Source organism: Pinus tabuliformis, chromosome 9 (assembly GCF_031772625.1).
Source record: "Pinus tabuliformis cultivar Carrire ecotype Pingquan chromosome 9, CPIR1, whole genome shotgun sequence".
Taxonomy (NCBI): Eukaryota; Viridiplantae; Streptophyta; class Pinopsida; order Pinales; family Pinaceae; genus Pinus; species Pinus tabuliformis.
The window spans coordinates 545,821,550-545,838,814 of NC_142307.1; the positions used below are offsets into that span (position 1 = coordinate 545,821,550).

The 17,265-nt window shown below is 42.3% G+C and overlaps 1 protein-coding gene across 5 annotated transcripts in view; it reads left to right on the forward strand.

Moving 5' to 3' along the window:
• LOC149149675 (P-loop containing nucleoside triphosphate hydrolases superfamily protein) overlaps nucleotides 1-17,265 on the forward strand; it is a 358,770-nt gene that overhangs the window by 242,111 nt on the left and 99,394 nt on the right. For all 5 annotated transcript variants that reach the window (XM_089445854.1, XM_089445858.1, XM_089445855.1 and 2 more), the window contains one exon: nucleotides 2,648-2,730. In XM_089445854.1, the coding sequence (XP_089301980.1) occupies nucleotides 2,648-2,730 (83 nt within the window). The remainder of the gene's footprint in view (nucleotides 1-2,647; nucleotides 2,731-17,265) is intronic.

Below are 17,265 nucleotides of genomic sequence, written 5' to 3' on the forward strand. Positions count from 1 at the left end.
TATATGATGTTCCTACTATTGAGCTTTGAATCTTACTGCTTCCTTTCCAAGACATCTACATTCAATTATTGTACATTGCTAGTTCATCTTGGGACAATGTTGACAAAGGTCTTTGTTAAGCTCATTGAGTCTCAAGTCACTCCCTAGTTCTAATGAGATTTTTGACTCGATCACCTGAAATGAACTCTACTGGTGGGTTTTGAATTAGATTACCTAAATTCAATGTCAAGTAAAGTAATCAAACAAGATGGTAGCTTTATTCTCAGCTGCAAGTACTACAAAGCTTGGATATATTGGCTTCAACCTCATAGCACTCTAGGGGATAAATAATTTCTGAAACACCTTCTCTCACAGGGTCTAAGGATGGAATCACGTGGGTTGGATGAGAGTAATTTCTAACTCTGATTGATGAATATGTTGTCTCACTTACCTAAACTGAAATAATGGGAGAAAAGATGAGAACTCAGGCAATGAATGGATGAATGGAAGAACGCGAGCGTGAAAATTATCTCCCCATCCCCATTCAGCTCTCCATCTCTTGTACAATGAGCGTGAGAGCACGAAGAATGCTCCTCACAATAAGCTGGAATAGAATTAAAAAAGTCCAAGCAAGGAAGTAAATTCTAGAGGGTGTGCCCAAAAGTCTCCAAAGGTGTGCCCAAATTTCCAAAAGAAACCTAGGCACTAAGTTCCAAAAGGATGCCAAAAATTCCCTTTAAAAGTGAAGGCACTAAAGTCCAAAAGGTGGCCAAAAAGTCCCAAAAAAGCAAAGGCACTAAACTCCAAAGATGGCCCTAAAGTCTCTAAAAGTGTGCTCAGCTTGAAAATGTCTCCAAAGGTATGCAGAGTGTGGCACATCATCCTTAAGCATGGATTTTGGTACATGTGATCACTAGAAACGTCCTAGAAGTTTCCTGAGTTGGAGCACTACCCTTCTAGATGACAATCTGCATACATATGCTGATCTTCACCTGAAGTAGTGATCTTTGGGTAATCCCCAACCACTCATGCACACAATCCTGGAATAAAGATTTGGAACAGTGGAATGAACAAAGTTGGTACTACAAGTTAAATACTCCAAAAGACTTGGAATATAAAGATCTCACTGAGATACAAGAATACATATTAAAATATATGAATAAGAATGATGTTCAATTGAGAGTGAGGGTCCTGTATATATAGCCAGGTAAGTACTCTTTCACGAATGGTCACGTCTGTAGAGACATGCCTCTTCCATACTAATTATTAGTTTAGTAGTCATTGTTTATGTCTATTATTATTTATATTATTTTTTTTACTATTTTTATATATATTTTATTCATAACAAACAGTTTATCATGAATTGTTGATGTTAATCAGGTGAAGAAAGTCTTAGGAGAAGTTCAACATGATTCCGATTCCCAAATGATTATGTGCTGGTATTTAACTCTTGGACTTGAAAGGGCAAATACTATGTTAATAGGATTGACACCCAAGAATTGTGTGTTGACAAGCTAGTGGTTTAATAAAACTATAATGCATAACCATGGGCTATCACCTGCACTCCATTGTTGCAGATAGTGTTCATATTTTGAACTTAGATGAATAATAAATGCTCAATTGTAAAGATGTAATACTGGGGCATTTAATCTACTAAGTAAGATGGTAGTTAATAATAAAGTTTTTGGGTGTTACATAATGTAATCCTCTCCTTCTAATAAGTAATGAGACACTGCGCCATATAATAAATGAACAAATGCACTCGTTCTCATTCTAAGTGTATTCCTGTTCACATTTGTGTGTGTAAATCTTGTAGTCATAAAAGTGATAGTGTCTCTAAATCCTTTAATATCTTGATGTTCTTTTCTCTCCTTTGGTTTTGGAGGGAAACAATTTAGGGCAACCAATTTTTTAGTCTATTCTAGAATATCTATTGTTTTACGAATTTTAAGGATATTTCATGAAGTCCTGCAATCTTAACACACTTGCAACCATTCAGAGGCGTCCTAGTAAATTATGCTTGTTTTTAATTTCATATTTTTCTCCTTGGTAGTATTTTTTTAGTAAACACATGCTTTTGGATTACAGCTTAGGTATCTTAGGTTCTCTATATGAATCCACTATTCTGTTTTTGCGGTTCATATGAAGGATCAGTTGCATTTGCCTTCCATTTAGGTAACATGTTCAACTTGCTTCACAAATAAGATGATGGTTCGAAAATCTGTAGATCATCATCGAAAATGTCTAGTGGATTGTCCTACATCAAACCCTTCGTTAAAATTAATAATGAAAAGCATAATTCCATTGTTTTGGTGCTCCAGTCATGTATATACTTGTGTATTTTTTCAGTTTTTCTTCCATGAAATTTACACTCTGTTCATGGAGGAAAATCACATCATGCTTCTTAGATGTATGTAGATTCTGGAGGTAGAATTGCTAAAAGTATTCCGAAGTTCATTGACCTATTAAAAATTAAAATCGAACACTATGCAAATTAAAAATAGGATCTTCTATATGTGTTTTGTCTTGAATGAGTTTTACTGTTACATAGCCTTTGCTAGTTTTTCATGTCTCTTACATCTATTTGTAGTTTTGATTTCTTTAATTTGTGATGTGATTGTAGCAACAAGAATAAGATTAACTAACGAGTTTGTGCTTTCACTTATAGGACCATATGCAGTGGTCATGGCTCCGACAAGAGAACTTGCACAACAAATAGAAGAGGAGACTATTAAATTTGCTCATTATTTGGTATGGAAATATCTCCCCTCAAACCTGTAAAATTTGTTTTATCATTAGGTTATCTATTATGGTAGAAATTCTTGTAGAGAGCAGCTATTTGGTTGATATGTAAGTATAGCCAAGGATTTAAACCATGATAGAAATGGATAATCTTTATTGTATATGTGTGTGTAAAATTGAAAATTTTGGATGTTTGCAACCACACTTGTATGTACATAGGGATGCCAATAATATAAATTCTTTTACATGGGGGATATTTGGTTGCACCGAGAGGCGCTCTACAACCTAGTATAGAGTAGATGTGTAGGTGTAATGAAAGTATGTAAACAATTCTAAATGTTGGCTTAGTTAAAAAATAATAATAACAATAATACAAGTCAAAAGTACGGGGATGAGTGCAAAAATGTAAATGTTGGCTCAATTAATAATTTTTTTTTTCCGAAGAAATAGAGTTCGTAATTTCTATTAAGAAGATAATAACAGAGATTACATGTTGTTGATGCCGAAGCATATGCTGTAATGTGGTATAATCCACAGATCAAAGGATTTACAAAGTAACATCCTGTAATGTCCAAAAACGGTAGATACTGTGCTCAGTATCCAAATCAAAAAGTACCAGATTAACAGAGTTCATGTGGCAGTAAATAAAACAGGTATCTGAGGCATAAACATCCTCATGCTGTGATAGATAGACATAGAGCCGATATGGTGCATAGCTGATATATACAATAATATAAACATGTAGATCAAAAAATTTCTAAGTATAGGGGGGATCCCCCTGTTGCAGGCCATCGATGTATGGGCGGTGGTAGTAACTGTGCATGCCTTCTGGAGTGTACTCTTCAATCTGCCAGTCTCCTATGTGACGATCCGCCGCTTCTTTCGAGAGCCGGTCAGCAAGCGCATTTCTTTCCCTGTAGATGTGAGAAACAGTGATCTGGTCAAAATGTGTTTTTAGAAAAACAATTTCTTCCAAGATATGTTTCAAAGAATATGCATGGCAAGTAGAGATATTGTTTGCCCAATCAATAACAATCTTTGAGTCCCCAAAAATTTGAATTTGTCTGCAATGTTTGGTAAGAGCAAAATAGAGGAGATGTCTCAAAGTGATCAGCTCAGCAAAGTTATTAGAGCCAGTCCCTAATCCCATTCTCAAGTGATAAAAATGTGAATCTGTTAGATGGAAAACAATACCCCCCCCACATCCTTGTAGGGGCGCAGCCCCGTCAAAATAAGCCCAGGGCATTTCCTTGTTAATGATTTCAGGCTGTATGTTCCGTGGGATATTTGTTTTATGCTCAAAAGGGATTTCAGTGTAGGCCGCGCAGATAGATGGCGGAAGAAGATGCCATTTTACTTTATAGTCCTCAAAAATAATGGCATTTCGGCTGTTCCAAATGTACCAGGAAACCACCAGCGGAAGGTTCCTGGCCTTTTCGGAGGACACCGCAATCCACCATTGTTCCCAGGCAGAGAGTATATCAACACCCTGCCAGACAGTATTAATATTGAGCACCTGCGTGACTTGAGCCCATATATTCTTTGTAACTTCGCAGTGAAGGAAAAGATGGGCCGTCGATTCCTCCTCATTTTTGCAGAGGACGCACCAAGATGGTCCAGAGAAAGCCCGCTTCTTAAGAGTGGCACCTGTTGGGAGCTTATCAGCTATGATGTTCCACATATGAAGTCTGGTACGGGGCTGTGCTTGTAGCTGCCAGACATCCCGCCACCAGCTTTTAAGAATGTCCGGTTTCTTTGCTTCGATTATCTTCAAGTAACCGAGCTTTGGTGCATATGAACCAGATTTGGCTGGGGCCCAAATTATTTCATCTTCCTCCTCCTGTAACTTGATGTGAGTTTCGGTGAGGGCCCGTATGTAACCTTGCCAAAGTGCAGACCAATCCTCTGGCAGAAGCCAATGCCGATCCGTAACCCAAGCTTGTGAAAATATAGTTGATCGATGAGGGTCTCCGATCTGAGCCAAATATTTGATGCCTCTGTTGTTGAGATGTCGGATTAATCCTTCAGGCAGTAGATGAGCATTCCCAGAGCCGGGCCATGGATCTAAACCAATGCGAACCTGTGCACCATTCCCTATTTTCCATAGCAGGTTATCGCGGATTAGGGGCATAGCTTTTAGAGTAGCCCGCCATATTGCGGATATGCCAGAGTGGTTCCAAGTAGGTCTGCGAAGCCATTCCGTAATGCTGGAAGGCCAAATGTATTTGTGGTGAACAACTTCCGCCCATAAGCTGTCCATCTTGATAAGTGACCAACCCTGCTTTGCAGTTAGAGCCTGTGCAAAAGCTGACAGATTTAATCCCCCATCCTCCCCATCTCTTCGGCATGGAGACAAGAGCCCATCTGGTCCAAGCAAAAATCTTGCCCTTTTTGTTGCCATTCCACAGAAATCTATTACATATTTGTTGTATTTTTTGCAGAATTCCTTTTGGGATCCAAGTAAGCGACATCCAATAGACAGGTGTTGCCTCGAGCACAGATTTGATTAATAGAAGTCTGCCCGCTTTTGACAGTAGACGGTGTTGCCAGCCAATAATCCTCTTTTCAATTTTAGCTATGAGCCATGTCCAGTGAGCCGCTTTATATCCATCCGGTCTTAATCTGAAACCAAGGTATTTGATACCATCCATCAGCTGGCTTTCCGAGAAGGGAAAGTGCTGAGCAGCCAGCAGAGATTCCTGTTGTGTGCAACGCATCATAGATCTGGTGGATTTGTCCCTGTTTATTTCCATGCCCGTGGCTTTACAAAAGAGCAGCAGTATATCATTTAGAGCAATAATGTCTCGGACACTTCCATTAAGGAAAATTAATATGTCATCAACGAACAATAAGTGGGTAAGAGAAAACTGCTCAGTGATTTTGAGGCCGCTAATATCACCATTCCTTTTAGCTTCCGCTATGAGCCTACTCAAACCCTCCATGACAATGAGAAAGAGAAGTGGGGAGAGGGGGCATCCTTGCCTGATCCCCCTGTTAATATTAAATCTTTCCGAGGCTGCACCATTGATAAGGATAGCAAAGGAGACCGAGGAGACACATCCCATAATCCAGTTTATAAGTAGGTGAGGGAATCCCAGATGTGTGAGGATCATCTTAAGATAGAGCCAATTTACTTTATCAAATGCCTTTGCTAGATTGATCTTTAATGAGATACCTTTAAGACTCTTCAGTTTTATGGAGTGAAGGGCTTCCTGGGCAGTGCCAATGGCCTCTTGGATGTGCCGGTTACGGAGGAAGGCAAATTGTTCAGCCGAGATATGCGAAGATAGGATAGGTTTGATGCGATTAGCTATGATTTTGGCGATGATTTTATAAAGGCAGTTACAGAGGGAAATAGGGCGAAAATCATTAAAGGATGTGGGGTCATCTGATTTAGGTATCAAGGCAATGAAGGTCTGGTTCATAGGAGGATGAATGTGCCTTGTGATCCTGCTTTCCTCGACAACAGCCAATAAGTCCTCTCCCATCTGATCGTAGAAGGCCAGGTAAAACTCCACTGGCCATCCATCAGGCCCTGGACTCTTATCCTTCTTAAACCATTTAAGAGTACTTTCTAGCTCTTGTGATGAGACTGGTAGGCTAAGATCTTCTCTGTCTTCCTGCCCAACAAAGCAAGGGAACTTTCCGGCAAGTCTGATGATATCAGGCAGATTGACATTGTTTGGGGCCGTGAAGAGTCTCTTGAAGTGATCAACCCCCAACCTAGCAAGTTGTTGGTGTGTTGTAGCCCATCCATCTGGTTCCTTTGGAAGCTTCCAAATGGTATTGGATGCCTTTCTGCCGTTTGCAAGATTATGAAAATACTTTGTATTATTGTCCCCGGCTTTGAGCCAGATGGCCCTGCTTTTGAGTCTCCATAGTTCCTCTTTATCTTGCAATATCTTCGATCTTTGCTCCATCAACTGGCACAATAGAGTTTTTGTGGCATCGGATTGAAATCCAGCACCTCTCTCATCAGTCAGATTAGCAATCTGTTCTTCCATATACTTCAGGGACTGATCATCTCTATCCCGTTTTGCTCTTGCCCATGTCTCGGTCAAAGATTTGAGCTTCTTTAGCCGAGCGCAAAAATCCCTCGCTTTCCTCTGCTCTCTCAATGGGGGTTGAGATGCCCAGAAGTCAGTGACCAACTTGTTATAGTCCGGGTCTTGGAGGTAACCAGCAAAAAATTTGAAGGGAGAGCGTGGCTTAGGGTTGTTGTCACTTAGCTGAAGGAGAATCGGGTGGTGATCAGAGAGGCCCCCAGTTCCGACCCACTGTCTGTATAAGGGGAACATCTGAATCAATACTTCATGCATCATATATCTGTCAAGTCGCCTTCCAAGAGCAGCCTCACCAGTTCTTTGGTTGTGCCAAGTGGGGAGCTTCTTGTTCATAGGGATATCCACAAGGTGGTGAGCATCAAGTAACATGCTCATCTGCTCCGCAAGAGGATCATACTGCGCCTGATGACCCCAGGTTTCCCCAGCCCCCAATGAGAAATTGAAATCGCCCCCAATGATAGTATTCTGTGTGATATGGTGACCAGACAGGAAATGTTGCCAGAAAGTTAACCTATTCTGGTTTGGCCCATAGATATTAATAAATCTGATCGGGATGTCGAGCTCTCCCAGAATAATATCCATTCCAAGAAATCCACAGCCCCCCCATGCCGAGATAGGTCTACTTTTTCTAGGGTTTATGCCGATAAGAAGCCCACCAGATCTACCACAGGCATCCAACCCATGTAGAACCCAACCAGGGAGCATAGCTTGAAGAGTTTTCACCGCCATCTCAGCAGTGCAGAGGGTCTCCTGTAGGAGGATAATGTCACATCTAGATTCATGAATGAGCCGCTTCAGAGCCAGGCGCTTTTTGGGGTTGGCTAGTCCCCTGCAATTGAAGGAGAGCCAGATCATGGGGAAACACAGGTCAGGGGCTCATTTGCTCTAAGTGCCCGTTCAATAGTAACCTGTCGGCCCATGGCGACATCCGCGACCGCATTAAGCTTAGCTGAAGAGATTTGGGAAGGTCTACCACGCTTTTGCTTGCGGTGTCGACCAGGGGATGAACCCAGTCCCAGAACATTAGTGCGAGCCCGGGACCGCAGGTGGTAATGATGTGCTCCAGAGGCGACCGGGGAGGGAGGGGAAGCAGGCCAATCCAAGGTAGGATTGTAGGAGGGGGGGGTAGTAGAGAAGGTGGGCGGAGGCGGGGCAATAGTACACAGAATGGAGGGGAGGGAGACATATTCAGTGCAGGGAGTCCGAAAGGAAGAGTGCATAACAGATTGCAATTCATCAGAAAATAAAGGATTACAGATAGGGATTGGAGCAATACCCGAATGAGTAGATGCTGCCTCCGCCGATTTTGGTGCAGCCTCTGCAGTCTTGGATCGGGTACGCGGCGGCTCTGTGGAAGACAATGCCTTTCTTCGAGTGCTCTTATTTGCACTAACACCCGGCTTCTTTGTTGAATTCTCCTGATGTGCCAGACCACCAGTAGAAGGCATGTTATCTCCTGCATTTTGGTCCCCTGTAGTCTGCTGTCGTGGGCCTTTGGTATCCTCCGATGTCATCCCTGTAACCAATGGGCAGTCTTTATACAGGTGACCAATTTTATGGCATCTGTGACAGCGGAAGGGGACGCCCTCATAATCCAGTAGCTGTTTTCGGGAAACATGGCCGTGGTGCAGAGTGATCTTCTCGACTAGGCCCGGTTTGATATCCATGTGAACAAGAATACGAGCCATGGACCTATTGCCCGTCTTCTCATATGAACGGTCGTGCTCCAAGTATGTGCCGAGTGTGTTCCCAATCCTCTTGAATGCATACGGGCTCCAGAATTGCCATGGCAGTCCTGGAAGACGAACCCAGATGGGGCCGGCCCCCAATTGTTCTCTTTCCGGATCAAATAAGGGATCCCATCGCTTGAGCATGACAGGAGCTAGCTCAATGTGCCAGTATTGTGAAAGAATCCACTGGGTGAGGTCAGGCCGATTGAAGTGCAAAGCAAACCAGCCCCGGGTGAGGACCATGACTTCTGGTAAATCCTTAAGCAGTGAACCCCAAATCTCCTCCACCCAGAGCTTTAATCGTTCGGCCGTGTAGGTGCGCCCACGAACCCGACCCACCAGGACTTTGCGAGAGGCGTCCATCACGTCTGGCAGCGGAGCTTCAGGCCCAAAGATAACACTGAAATCAGCATCAATAGCACGTAGGCATCTGCCTTTCTTTACCTTCTCAGAGCGCTTGCCAAAGGGGGTCTCCTTCAGAAGTCTGCGGCACGGGTCCGAGGAGCTGTGTTGAGCGGAACCCGCAGAGCGAGCAGGTATCAACGGCGGAGTGAAACAGCCTGACCGAATAGGGGAACGGGGAGCCGAGGTAGAAGTACCCGGGGGAAAGGGAAGGGAGGAGTGGGGGGGGAGCCGTTGGGTCTGCGGCATAAAGGAGACTGAGAGGGAGTGGGAGCTAGAAGGGGGCGGAGGAGGCGGGGGCGGAGGGAAGTCAGGTCTGATGTGGAGCTGAAGCGGAGCGTCCAGAGATGGCGAGGATTGGAGACAAGAACCCAAAATCTGAAGGGTAGCAGGAGATAACGGCGGGCAATCCAGCGGGGTAGCGTCAGCGAGAGTATACTCAGGGGATTTTTCCTTTCCTTTGAGCGGCAAGTGCGGGTGCCGCGAAGAAGCACCTGTCTCGACCCTGAGCGCGACACTCCTCGGTATTAAGCACGGTCTGCTAGTGTGTGCCCAGATTTCCTGATGGGGCATGGGGTCCGCTTCATAATCCACTATATCCTCTTCGCCCATAGTAGCTGTCGGAGTGTAGAGCCTGAGTCCGTGAACGAGACGGGAACCGTCCAGCGGGAAGAAAGGAGGTCAGTGCCAGAAGGTAAACGGGGAGGGGACCGCAACAGAGAAAGACAAAAGGTATCCCGTGGAAATCGATACCGCTGTCGGTGTTCAGGCGGTCAGAGCTGTCGTTCTCTCAATTAATAATAAAAAGTTAAAGTAATAAAAATAATAAAATTCAATTTGTTATATTTTGATTTTGTTATTAACTTGTGAATAGGTTTTGTTACAATACCATGGCATATCAATACTTCAAGCCCAAAAACCATAACTTATTTCACAACCAAAATATTTTATAACAATATGACAAGATTCTTAACCATGGATATTCACCCCCACTTTGCATTGGATATTATTAACTTGTAAAAATTTGGCTTTGTTATAATACCATAGGCCAATGCTATGGTTTATCAATGCCACATTCCAAAAAACACAATTTATTTCACAATGAAAAATTTTTGTAACAATATGAAAATATTCTTAACCATGGATATTCATCCCCACTTTACCATGGATATTAGTAATTTGTGAATAGACTTTGTTACAATACCATGGGCCAATACCATGGCTTATCAATACCACATGCCCAAAAGAACATAACTTATTTCACAATCATAATATTTTATAACAATATGACAGGATTCTTAATCATGGATATTCCTCCCCGCTTTGTCATTGATATTATGAACTTGTGAATAGGCTTTGTTACAATAGCATAGGCTAATACCATGGCTTATCAATACCACATGCCAAAAATCATATCTTATTTCACAATCTAAATATTTTATAACAAATTGCAAGATTCTTAACCATCGATATTCACCCCCACTTTACCATGGATATTATTAACTTGTAAATAGGCTTTGTTACAATACCATGGGCCAATCCCATGGCTTATCAATATCACATGCCCAAAAACCACAACTTATTTCACAATAAAAATATTTTAATTTAATTTAATTTTATAATTTTTTTTTGATTGAAGCTAATAGGAAAAGGGTTATAATTATAAACCCTCTATACTTGCGACTGCTAAAAATATTCCCATATAAATTAGATTAAGGCTTTAATAAAATTAAAAATGAGAATACTTTCATATTTAAAGATGTGAAATTTATATAATACAAATATTAGTAGGAACCAACATAGATCTATCTTAACTAAGGATCCAAGTGATGATAGCGAGCAAATTGAAGGGAAGAGAGGGGAGGGAGATAGTGACAAAATTGGAGAGAGAGAGAGAGAGAGAGAGAGAGAGATGGGGGGAGAGGGAGAGAGGGAGGTGGGAGAGAGAGGTAGGAAGAGAGAGAAGAAGGGGGGGGAGAGAGATATATGGAGTTGGGGGAGGAGAGAGAGATACGGAGTTGGAGGGGGACAGAGAGGGAGGGAAGAACTAATACATAGGGAGATAGAGGTGGAGAGAGAGAGAGAGAGTGACAAGGGATAGATGGATAGAGAGAGAGGGAGAGAAAAGGGGGGGGAAGAGAGAGAATAGGTGGTGAGGAAGATAAGGAGTTAAGGGAAAGAGAGAGGGGGAGGCGCAGAGATGGAGGGGAGAGAGAGAGTGAGAGAGGGAGGCACAAAGATGGAGGGGCGAGAGAGAGAGAGAGGAGAGAGAGAGAGAGGGAGGTACAGAGATGGAGGAGAGAGAGAGAGTGAGTGATGGGGGGGACAGAGGGAGGTGTGAGAGAAAGGGAGAGAGAGGAGAGAGAGATGAAGTTGGAGGGGGAGAGAGAGGGAAGGAAGAAGAAAGACGTAGAGGGAGAAAGGTAGAGAGAGAGGGAGTGACAAGGGAGTGATGGAGAGAGAGCCAGGGAGAGAGGAGAGATAGTGGGAAGAGAGAGAGGCAGAAAGGAAGAGGGAGGGAGAGAGAGAGATAGATATGGAGAGAGTGTGTTTGTTTGGGGGGTGAGATAGAGAGAGGGAATAAAAAAGAGATGTTGAAATTTCTAAGTATGACCTGTTAGAAATTTTATCTGTATTCTCTGGTTTATTTCTCCTACTTCTTAATTACGAACACATTATTTAAACATATAAATATCGAAATAAACACAATACAGTCTCAACCATCTACAGATCAATAGCTGAAAGAAATAGCAAACACACAAGTGACACCGTTATTTTTGGACAACTCGTCCTCGAAAAAACCAAACTTGGGAAAACCAGTGCAACAATTCTGAGGGTTATTTATTATGTAGCATATCCTTGAGTACAACTGGGTGCCAAACTAGCTCACCCGATAGAGAAAAATAACCAGCAGTAATACCTCTCTATTCGGAAGCAGAGATTTAGAAAATCTGCCTCATGAAACCCTCTTCAGCACAACTGAAGCACTGCATCGGCCCTCCTGGCCTCTGCCTTAGCCTCAACACCCTTTGCGTCAGCCCTCTAAGGAACTGCATAGCCTCTACGACTTTCTGCGTCACTCCTGCTGTGCTTTGCGTGGATGACGTAGGCCCTTCTGGCTCTGCGTTGTCTGCTCTAGCTTCTGCATATGCCTCTTTACATCTGTGTTGGTCTCTCGACACTATCTCTGCCTCTCTGTCCAGTACTCACTGCCCCTCGTTGTAAACTGATCACTGATTTGACTCTACTTAGCAAACTCCGCTCTAGTAAATCGAATCACTGATCACTCTGGTGTGTTCTCCAACTGACCCTCAAGCCTCCTCTTATACTTTTCCTTTTGGTCCTTCAACAACCGAGATTACCTCTCTAATCAACTGCTAAGATTAGATTTGGCTTGATCCATGACTTTTGGAACCTTCTAACCCAATTTTATATTAATACCCATTAATATTTTATTTTTCCTAAATTTGGACTTAGGAACTCCATTAAAAATATTAATTATTTTAATATCTCCTTAATTGGGTAGAATCTGCCAAAACCATTTATGGGTCTTGGAAATGTCATGTGCTTTAGCCTCCCCACCAATTTTCATGGCTAGAGCACATCCGATGCTACCCCAAATAAACAGTCCCTCTTAGAGAGGATTGTGCGCTAGTAATACTCCACACTGGGCATCACTCTGATTATATGACACCGGTACTTGTGCTGATGCTAGGCATCCCCGCCCAACATCCTCTGCACTGCTGCATCCTATACTGTTGCCCCTGGCTCTGCCACTGCCATTGCTGCATCGTACGACAACTCCCTCTGCATCCGTGCTGCTGCTGGTCCTTTCTCCCAACATTGCATCTGTACTTCCTGCTACTGCATTGCAACTCAGTTACTGAGAAGTAAGTAACTGATCCACCCAGCCACTGACATCCCTGTTAGGCTAGAAACACTCCCGATGCTGAAGCTCTTTCTGTTGCTATCTCGTGCTCCCTCTACTGCCTTTGTGCTGCTGCAACAACTCCCTGCCACTCGCACTGTTGCAAACCTCTCTGTGCCATCTTGCACTGTTGCAACCTCCTCTGTGCCTCTCGCACTGCTGTAGCCTACTAGCTCTGCACTGCTCGAGACTACTACACTGTAGCACTCTCTGCCGCTTCATCCGCATCCATTTCTATCGACATTCGCCAATCCTGCTACTTCTCATTTTGGGGCTCCCTTAGCAAGGATCTGATCCAAGAGTTTGGATACCTCAAGGATCTTGCCCCTCATCGCCTATAGTCTTCTTGACTACAACTCGATGTCTCCCTGCCTCTTCTCTAGAGGTATATGAACACTAATGGCACACAGAACAGACAGGATCTTGGCCTTCTAGATGACAAAGTTGGAGGCTCCATCCAACCTATCCTGATGCCTCAGTCCATTCATGGCCGTCTCTTTGCTCTTCCTTTTGACTCCTTTGAGTCTCTACTTCCCTTTTGATGTTCTCTCTTCGACTCCCTCTGAGTCTCTACTTCCTGTCTGGATGTTCTCCCTTCAACTCCCTCTAGGTCTCGATTTCCCTCTTGGAAATCCGCCTGCCAACCGTCGAGTCGCACCTCTCCGATCTCCTATGCACTTGCAACACTGATCCAGATTCCTTGGCTAGAAATCTACCTCGGTAGTGACTCCCTCTACCTTGGTTTTGGCCCGTTAGGTACTGTTCTGTCTCCATAGCAACAACACCCCACCAGCTTCACTCGCAAACTGCCCACAAGCTTCCTAGGTCCTAGCAACCGAAGGACTGAGCCTCTAGGCTCTGAGCAATCCCGACACTAGCTAAAATGCTCCCTCAGACAATTGTGTCAACCCTCCTGGCCTTTGCGTGAACCTTTTTTTGCCCTCCTCAGTGTCTGCATTGGCCTCTCTCTGGCCCGTATTGATGACGCAGCTCCTTTGTGTCAACACTTCTTCTGTCGTTTTCTGCAAGGAACAACTTCTGTCACTCGGGACAACTGTTTCTAGTGCAAATGCTTTGCTTCAGCTGATGCCTTCAGCGCTCTTGTGATCTGCAACCATGCTATGATACCATGTGAAATTTCTAAGTATTACGGTTTAGAAATTTTATCTGTATTTTCTGGTTTATTTCTCCTACTTGTTAATTACGAACAAGTTATTTAAACATATGAATATCAAAATAAACACAATACAGTCTCAACCATCTATAGATCAACATCTGAAAGAAATAGCAAACGCACAAGTGACAACGTTATTTTTGGACAACTCATCCTCGGAAAAACTGAACTTGGGAAAACTGGTGCAACAATTTTGAGGGTTATTTATTATGTAGTATATCCTTGAGTACGGCTTGGTGCCAAATTGGCTCACCCGACAGAGAAAAATAACTGACAGTAATACCTCTCTATTCGGAAGTAGATAATTCAAAAAATATGCCCCATGAAACGCTCTCTAGCACAACTGAAGCATTGCGTCGGCCCTCTAGGCCTCTACGTCAGCCGTCTGAGGCATTGCGCAGCCTCTACGACCTTCTGTGTCACTCCTGCTGCGCTCTACGTGGATGACGCAGGCCCTTCTGGCTCTGCGCTGTCTCTACTGGGCTCTGCATGGCCTGCTCTGGCTTCTGCGTCTGCCTCTCTGCATCTGCGCGGTCTCTCGGCACTATTTCTACCTCTCTGTCCAGTACTCACAGCCCCTCGCTGCAAACTGATCACTGATTCGACTCTACTTAGCAAAGCCCGCTCTAGTAAATCGAATGACTGATCACTCTGGTGTGTTCTCCAACTGACCCTCAAGCCTCCTCTTATACTTTTCCTATTGGTCCTTCAACCACTGAGATCACATCTCTAATCAATGACTAAGATTAGATTTGGCTTGATCCATGACTTTTTGAACCTCCTAACCTAGTTTTATATTAATATCCATTAATATTTTATTTTTCCTAAGTTTGGACTTAGGAACTCCATTAAAAGTATTAATTATTTTAATATCTTCTTAATCGGGTAGAATCTGCCCAAACCATTTCTGGATCTTGGAAATCTCATGTGCTTTAGCCTCCCCACCAATTTTCATGGCTAGAGCACATCCGATGCTACCTGAAATCAACAAGAGACACATAGATACAAATATAGATATTATATAGTGTTATATAGCCAACATAGATCCACCTTAACCCGGATCTATCAAGCGCCAAGAGGGATCAAATCCCTTGAGGTGCAAACTTTTCGTCAAGTTTTGCACTCCAAAAAGAGGTTTGCACATCGAGAGATTGGATCCCTCTTAGCGCTTGATAGATCCAGGTTAAGATGGATCTAGGTTGGTTTATATGAATAAGTATGGTGTAGGATGTAAACCATAGTAAACATGGATAGTATATTTGTATAACTATGTGTAAACTTTAAAGTGTCATATGTTCACAAGCATGATTGTACATACATATGGATGCTTCCAAGTTGTTGTCGCATAGATTGACACGACAACGCTCAGACCGGGGGCTGTCACTCTGATCCCCGATCTCTCCATTTAAGCCCGTCTCCCGCGGCTAAGGGGGGTAGACCCTATGAGGTGATGAAGACCCACTGTCGACCAGTTGGGTTGGGAGACACGAAGAAACAAGCACTAGATTGATTTTGCTGAATTAATAGACCAGTGCCTTGTGGGTTTGATATTTAAACGATTGTTTACTAGATGTTGCAGAGATGTAAACCATGTACAACAATTATTTATCATCAAATAACTTGAACGATGCAAGATATCCAGTAAAACCACAATGTTCTTATAATGATCAAAGCTCAATAACGATATCCAGAGATTAAAATTTCGAAAGATAAATGCTTTAAACAACCACGCAAATTATGAACATTAACAAGATATCATGTTCTTGCAGCTAATCTTCAAAATGATCATTCATGTGCAGACTTGTATAAAATGATAAACATTTATTCCACATCAAAAAATTTGAATCTCAGTAGGAAAAAATAAAACGCGATAAGTCTCCGAGCCAAGACTAAATCTGGCAAAAAATTTCCACAATATTTTTTTTTATGCTTTTATGATTTTAATTAATAAAATCTAAAAAAAAGTTAAAACTATTTAAAATAAATCTAAAGCTTTTTAAAAAAATATAAAATTTAAACTATTAAACTAAGCTAAATTAAAAAATTTAACTCCTAAACTAAAACAAAACTATTAAAATAAAAAATTAAAAGATTATTCTAAATCTAAATTCTAACTAAAAGAAAAAAAAGTTTTTTATTTTTATAAAGAAAAAAAACTAGACACTAAAACTAACACTAAAAATCTAGACTAATCTAAAATTTAAATAACCTAAACGTCATATAAAATCTAAAACAAAAAAATGAAAATCGATTTTTATATATCTTTTTAAATATTATTATTATTATTTTTTTTTTTTATTATTTAAGTTAAAACCTAAAGCAGGAAAATTTAGAAAAAATAAATCAATCAATCTAAATCTAATGCCATTAGATCAACAATATCGTTAGCACAATGAAATGAGATTGCCTGCGTAAAGAGAACAAACTCGTTCCTTTCGTTAGCGGAAAACCCTTCTACGACGACTTGAGTATTTGCAGGTAGTGCAGGACGTGAGGATGCTCGACGACAGGGATATGGGCAGAGTGTGTTGCTGCAGGTGAACGCTGATGAGGAAGCTGCGGGTTTGACGGAATGAAGTCTGAGTAAAGAGGAATGGGAATAGCAGCTTTGCAGAGGAGGAAGGCGGAACATTAGAAAATTAAGAACGACGCAGTGAATGGGGATGGATTGCCTGGGCAAATTTTGGCTGATGGGTTTCAAGTGCAATTTCTTGACTGCGGCAGCGAAAACTGAGTGAAATAAGCTGCGGGTGAGCTGGAAATGAACTGAAAATCGTGGATGTGAATTGAAAAACGCTACCCTCACTACACATGCATAAAATTGAAAACAGATTTGTAGCTGCGCTAAAGGCCAAAGATAATTCTCTTACGCAGGAAGAAAAGACCTCATGCATAACGATTCAACAATTTTTTTTTTTTCCCAACCTGCTAAAGAAAAACGCGATCAAAGGATTCAATCACTGAAAAAATCGATGTCCTTACCTGACGCCCACAGAAGAAAAACCCTGAATCGTTACCGTACCTCTGAGAATTTCCACGATTTCTCTGCTTTGGACGGATTTTTTGTGTTCGAAATAATGCAAACTTACGGAGAATCTGGCAGCGACAAACTCACATACGGTTGCAGGACCACGATGGCTTTGACACAGATAATACGTTGTGAAAGACGTAGCCGCAGGAGCCAGGGGGAACTGAAACTGCAAAATCTCCAGTGAATCGTAAATCACCCTGCTTTAGATTTGCTTA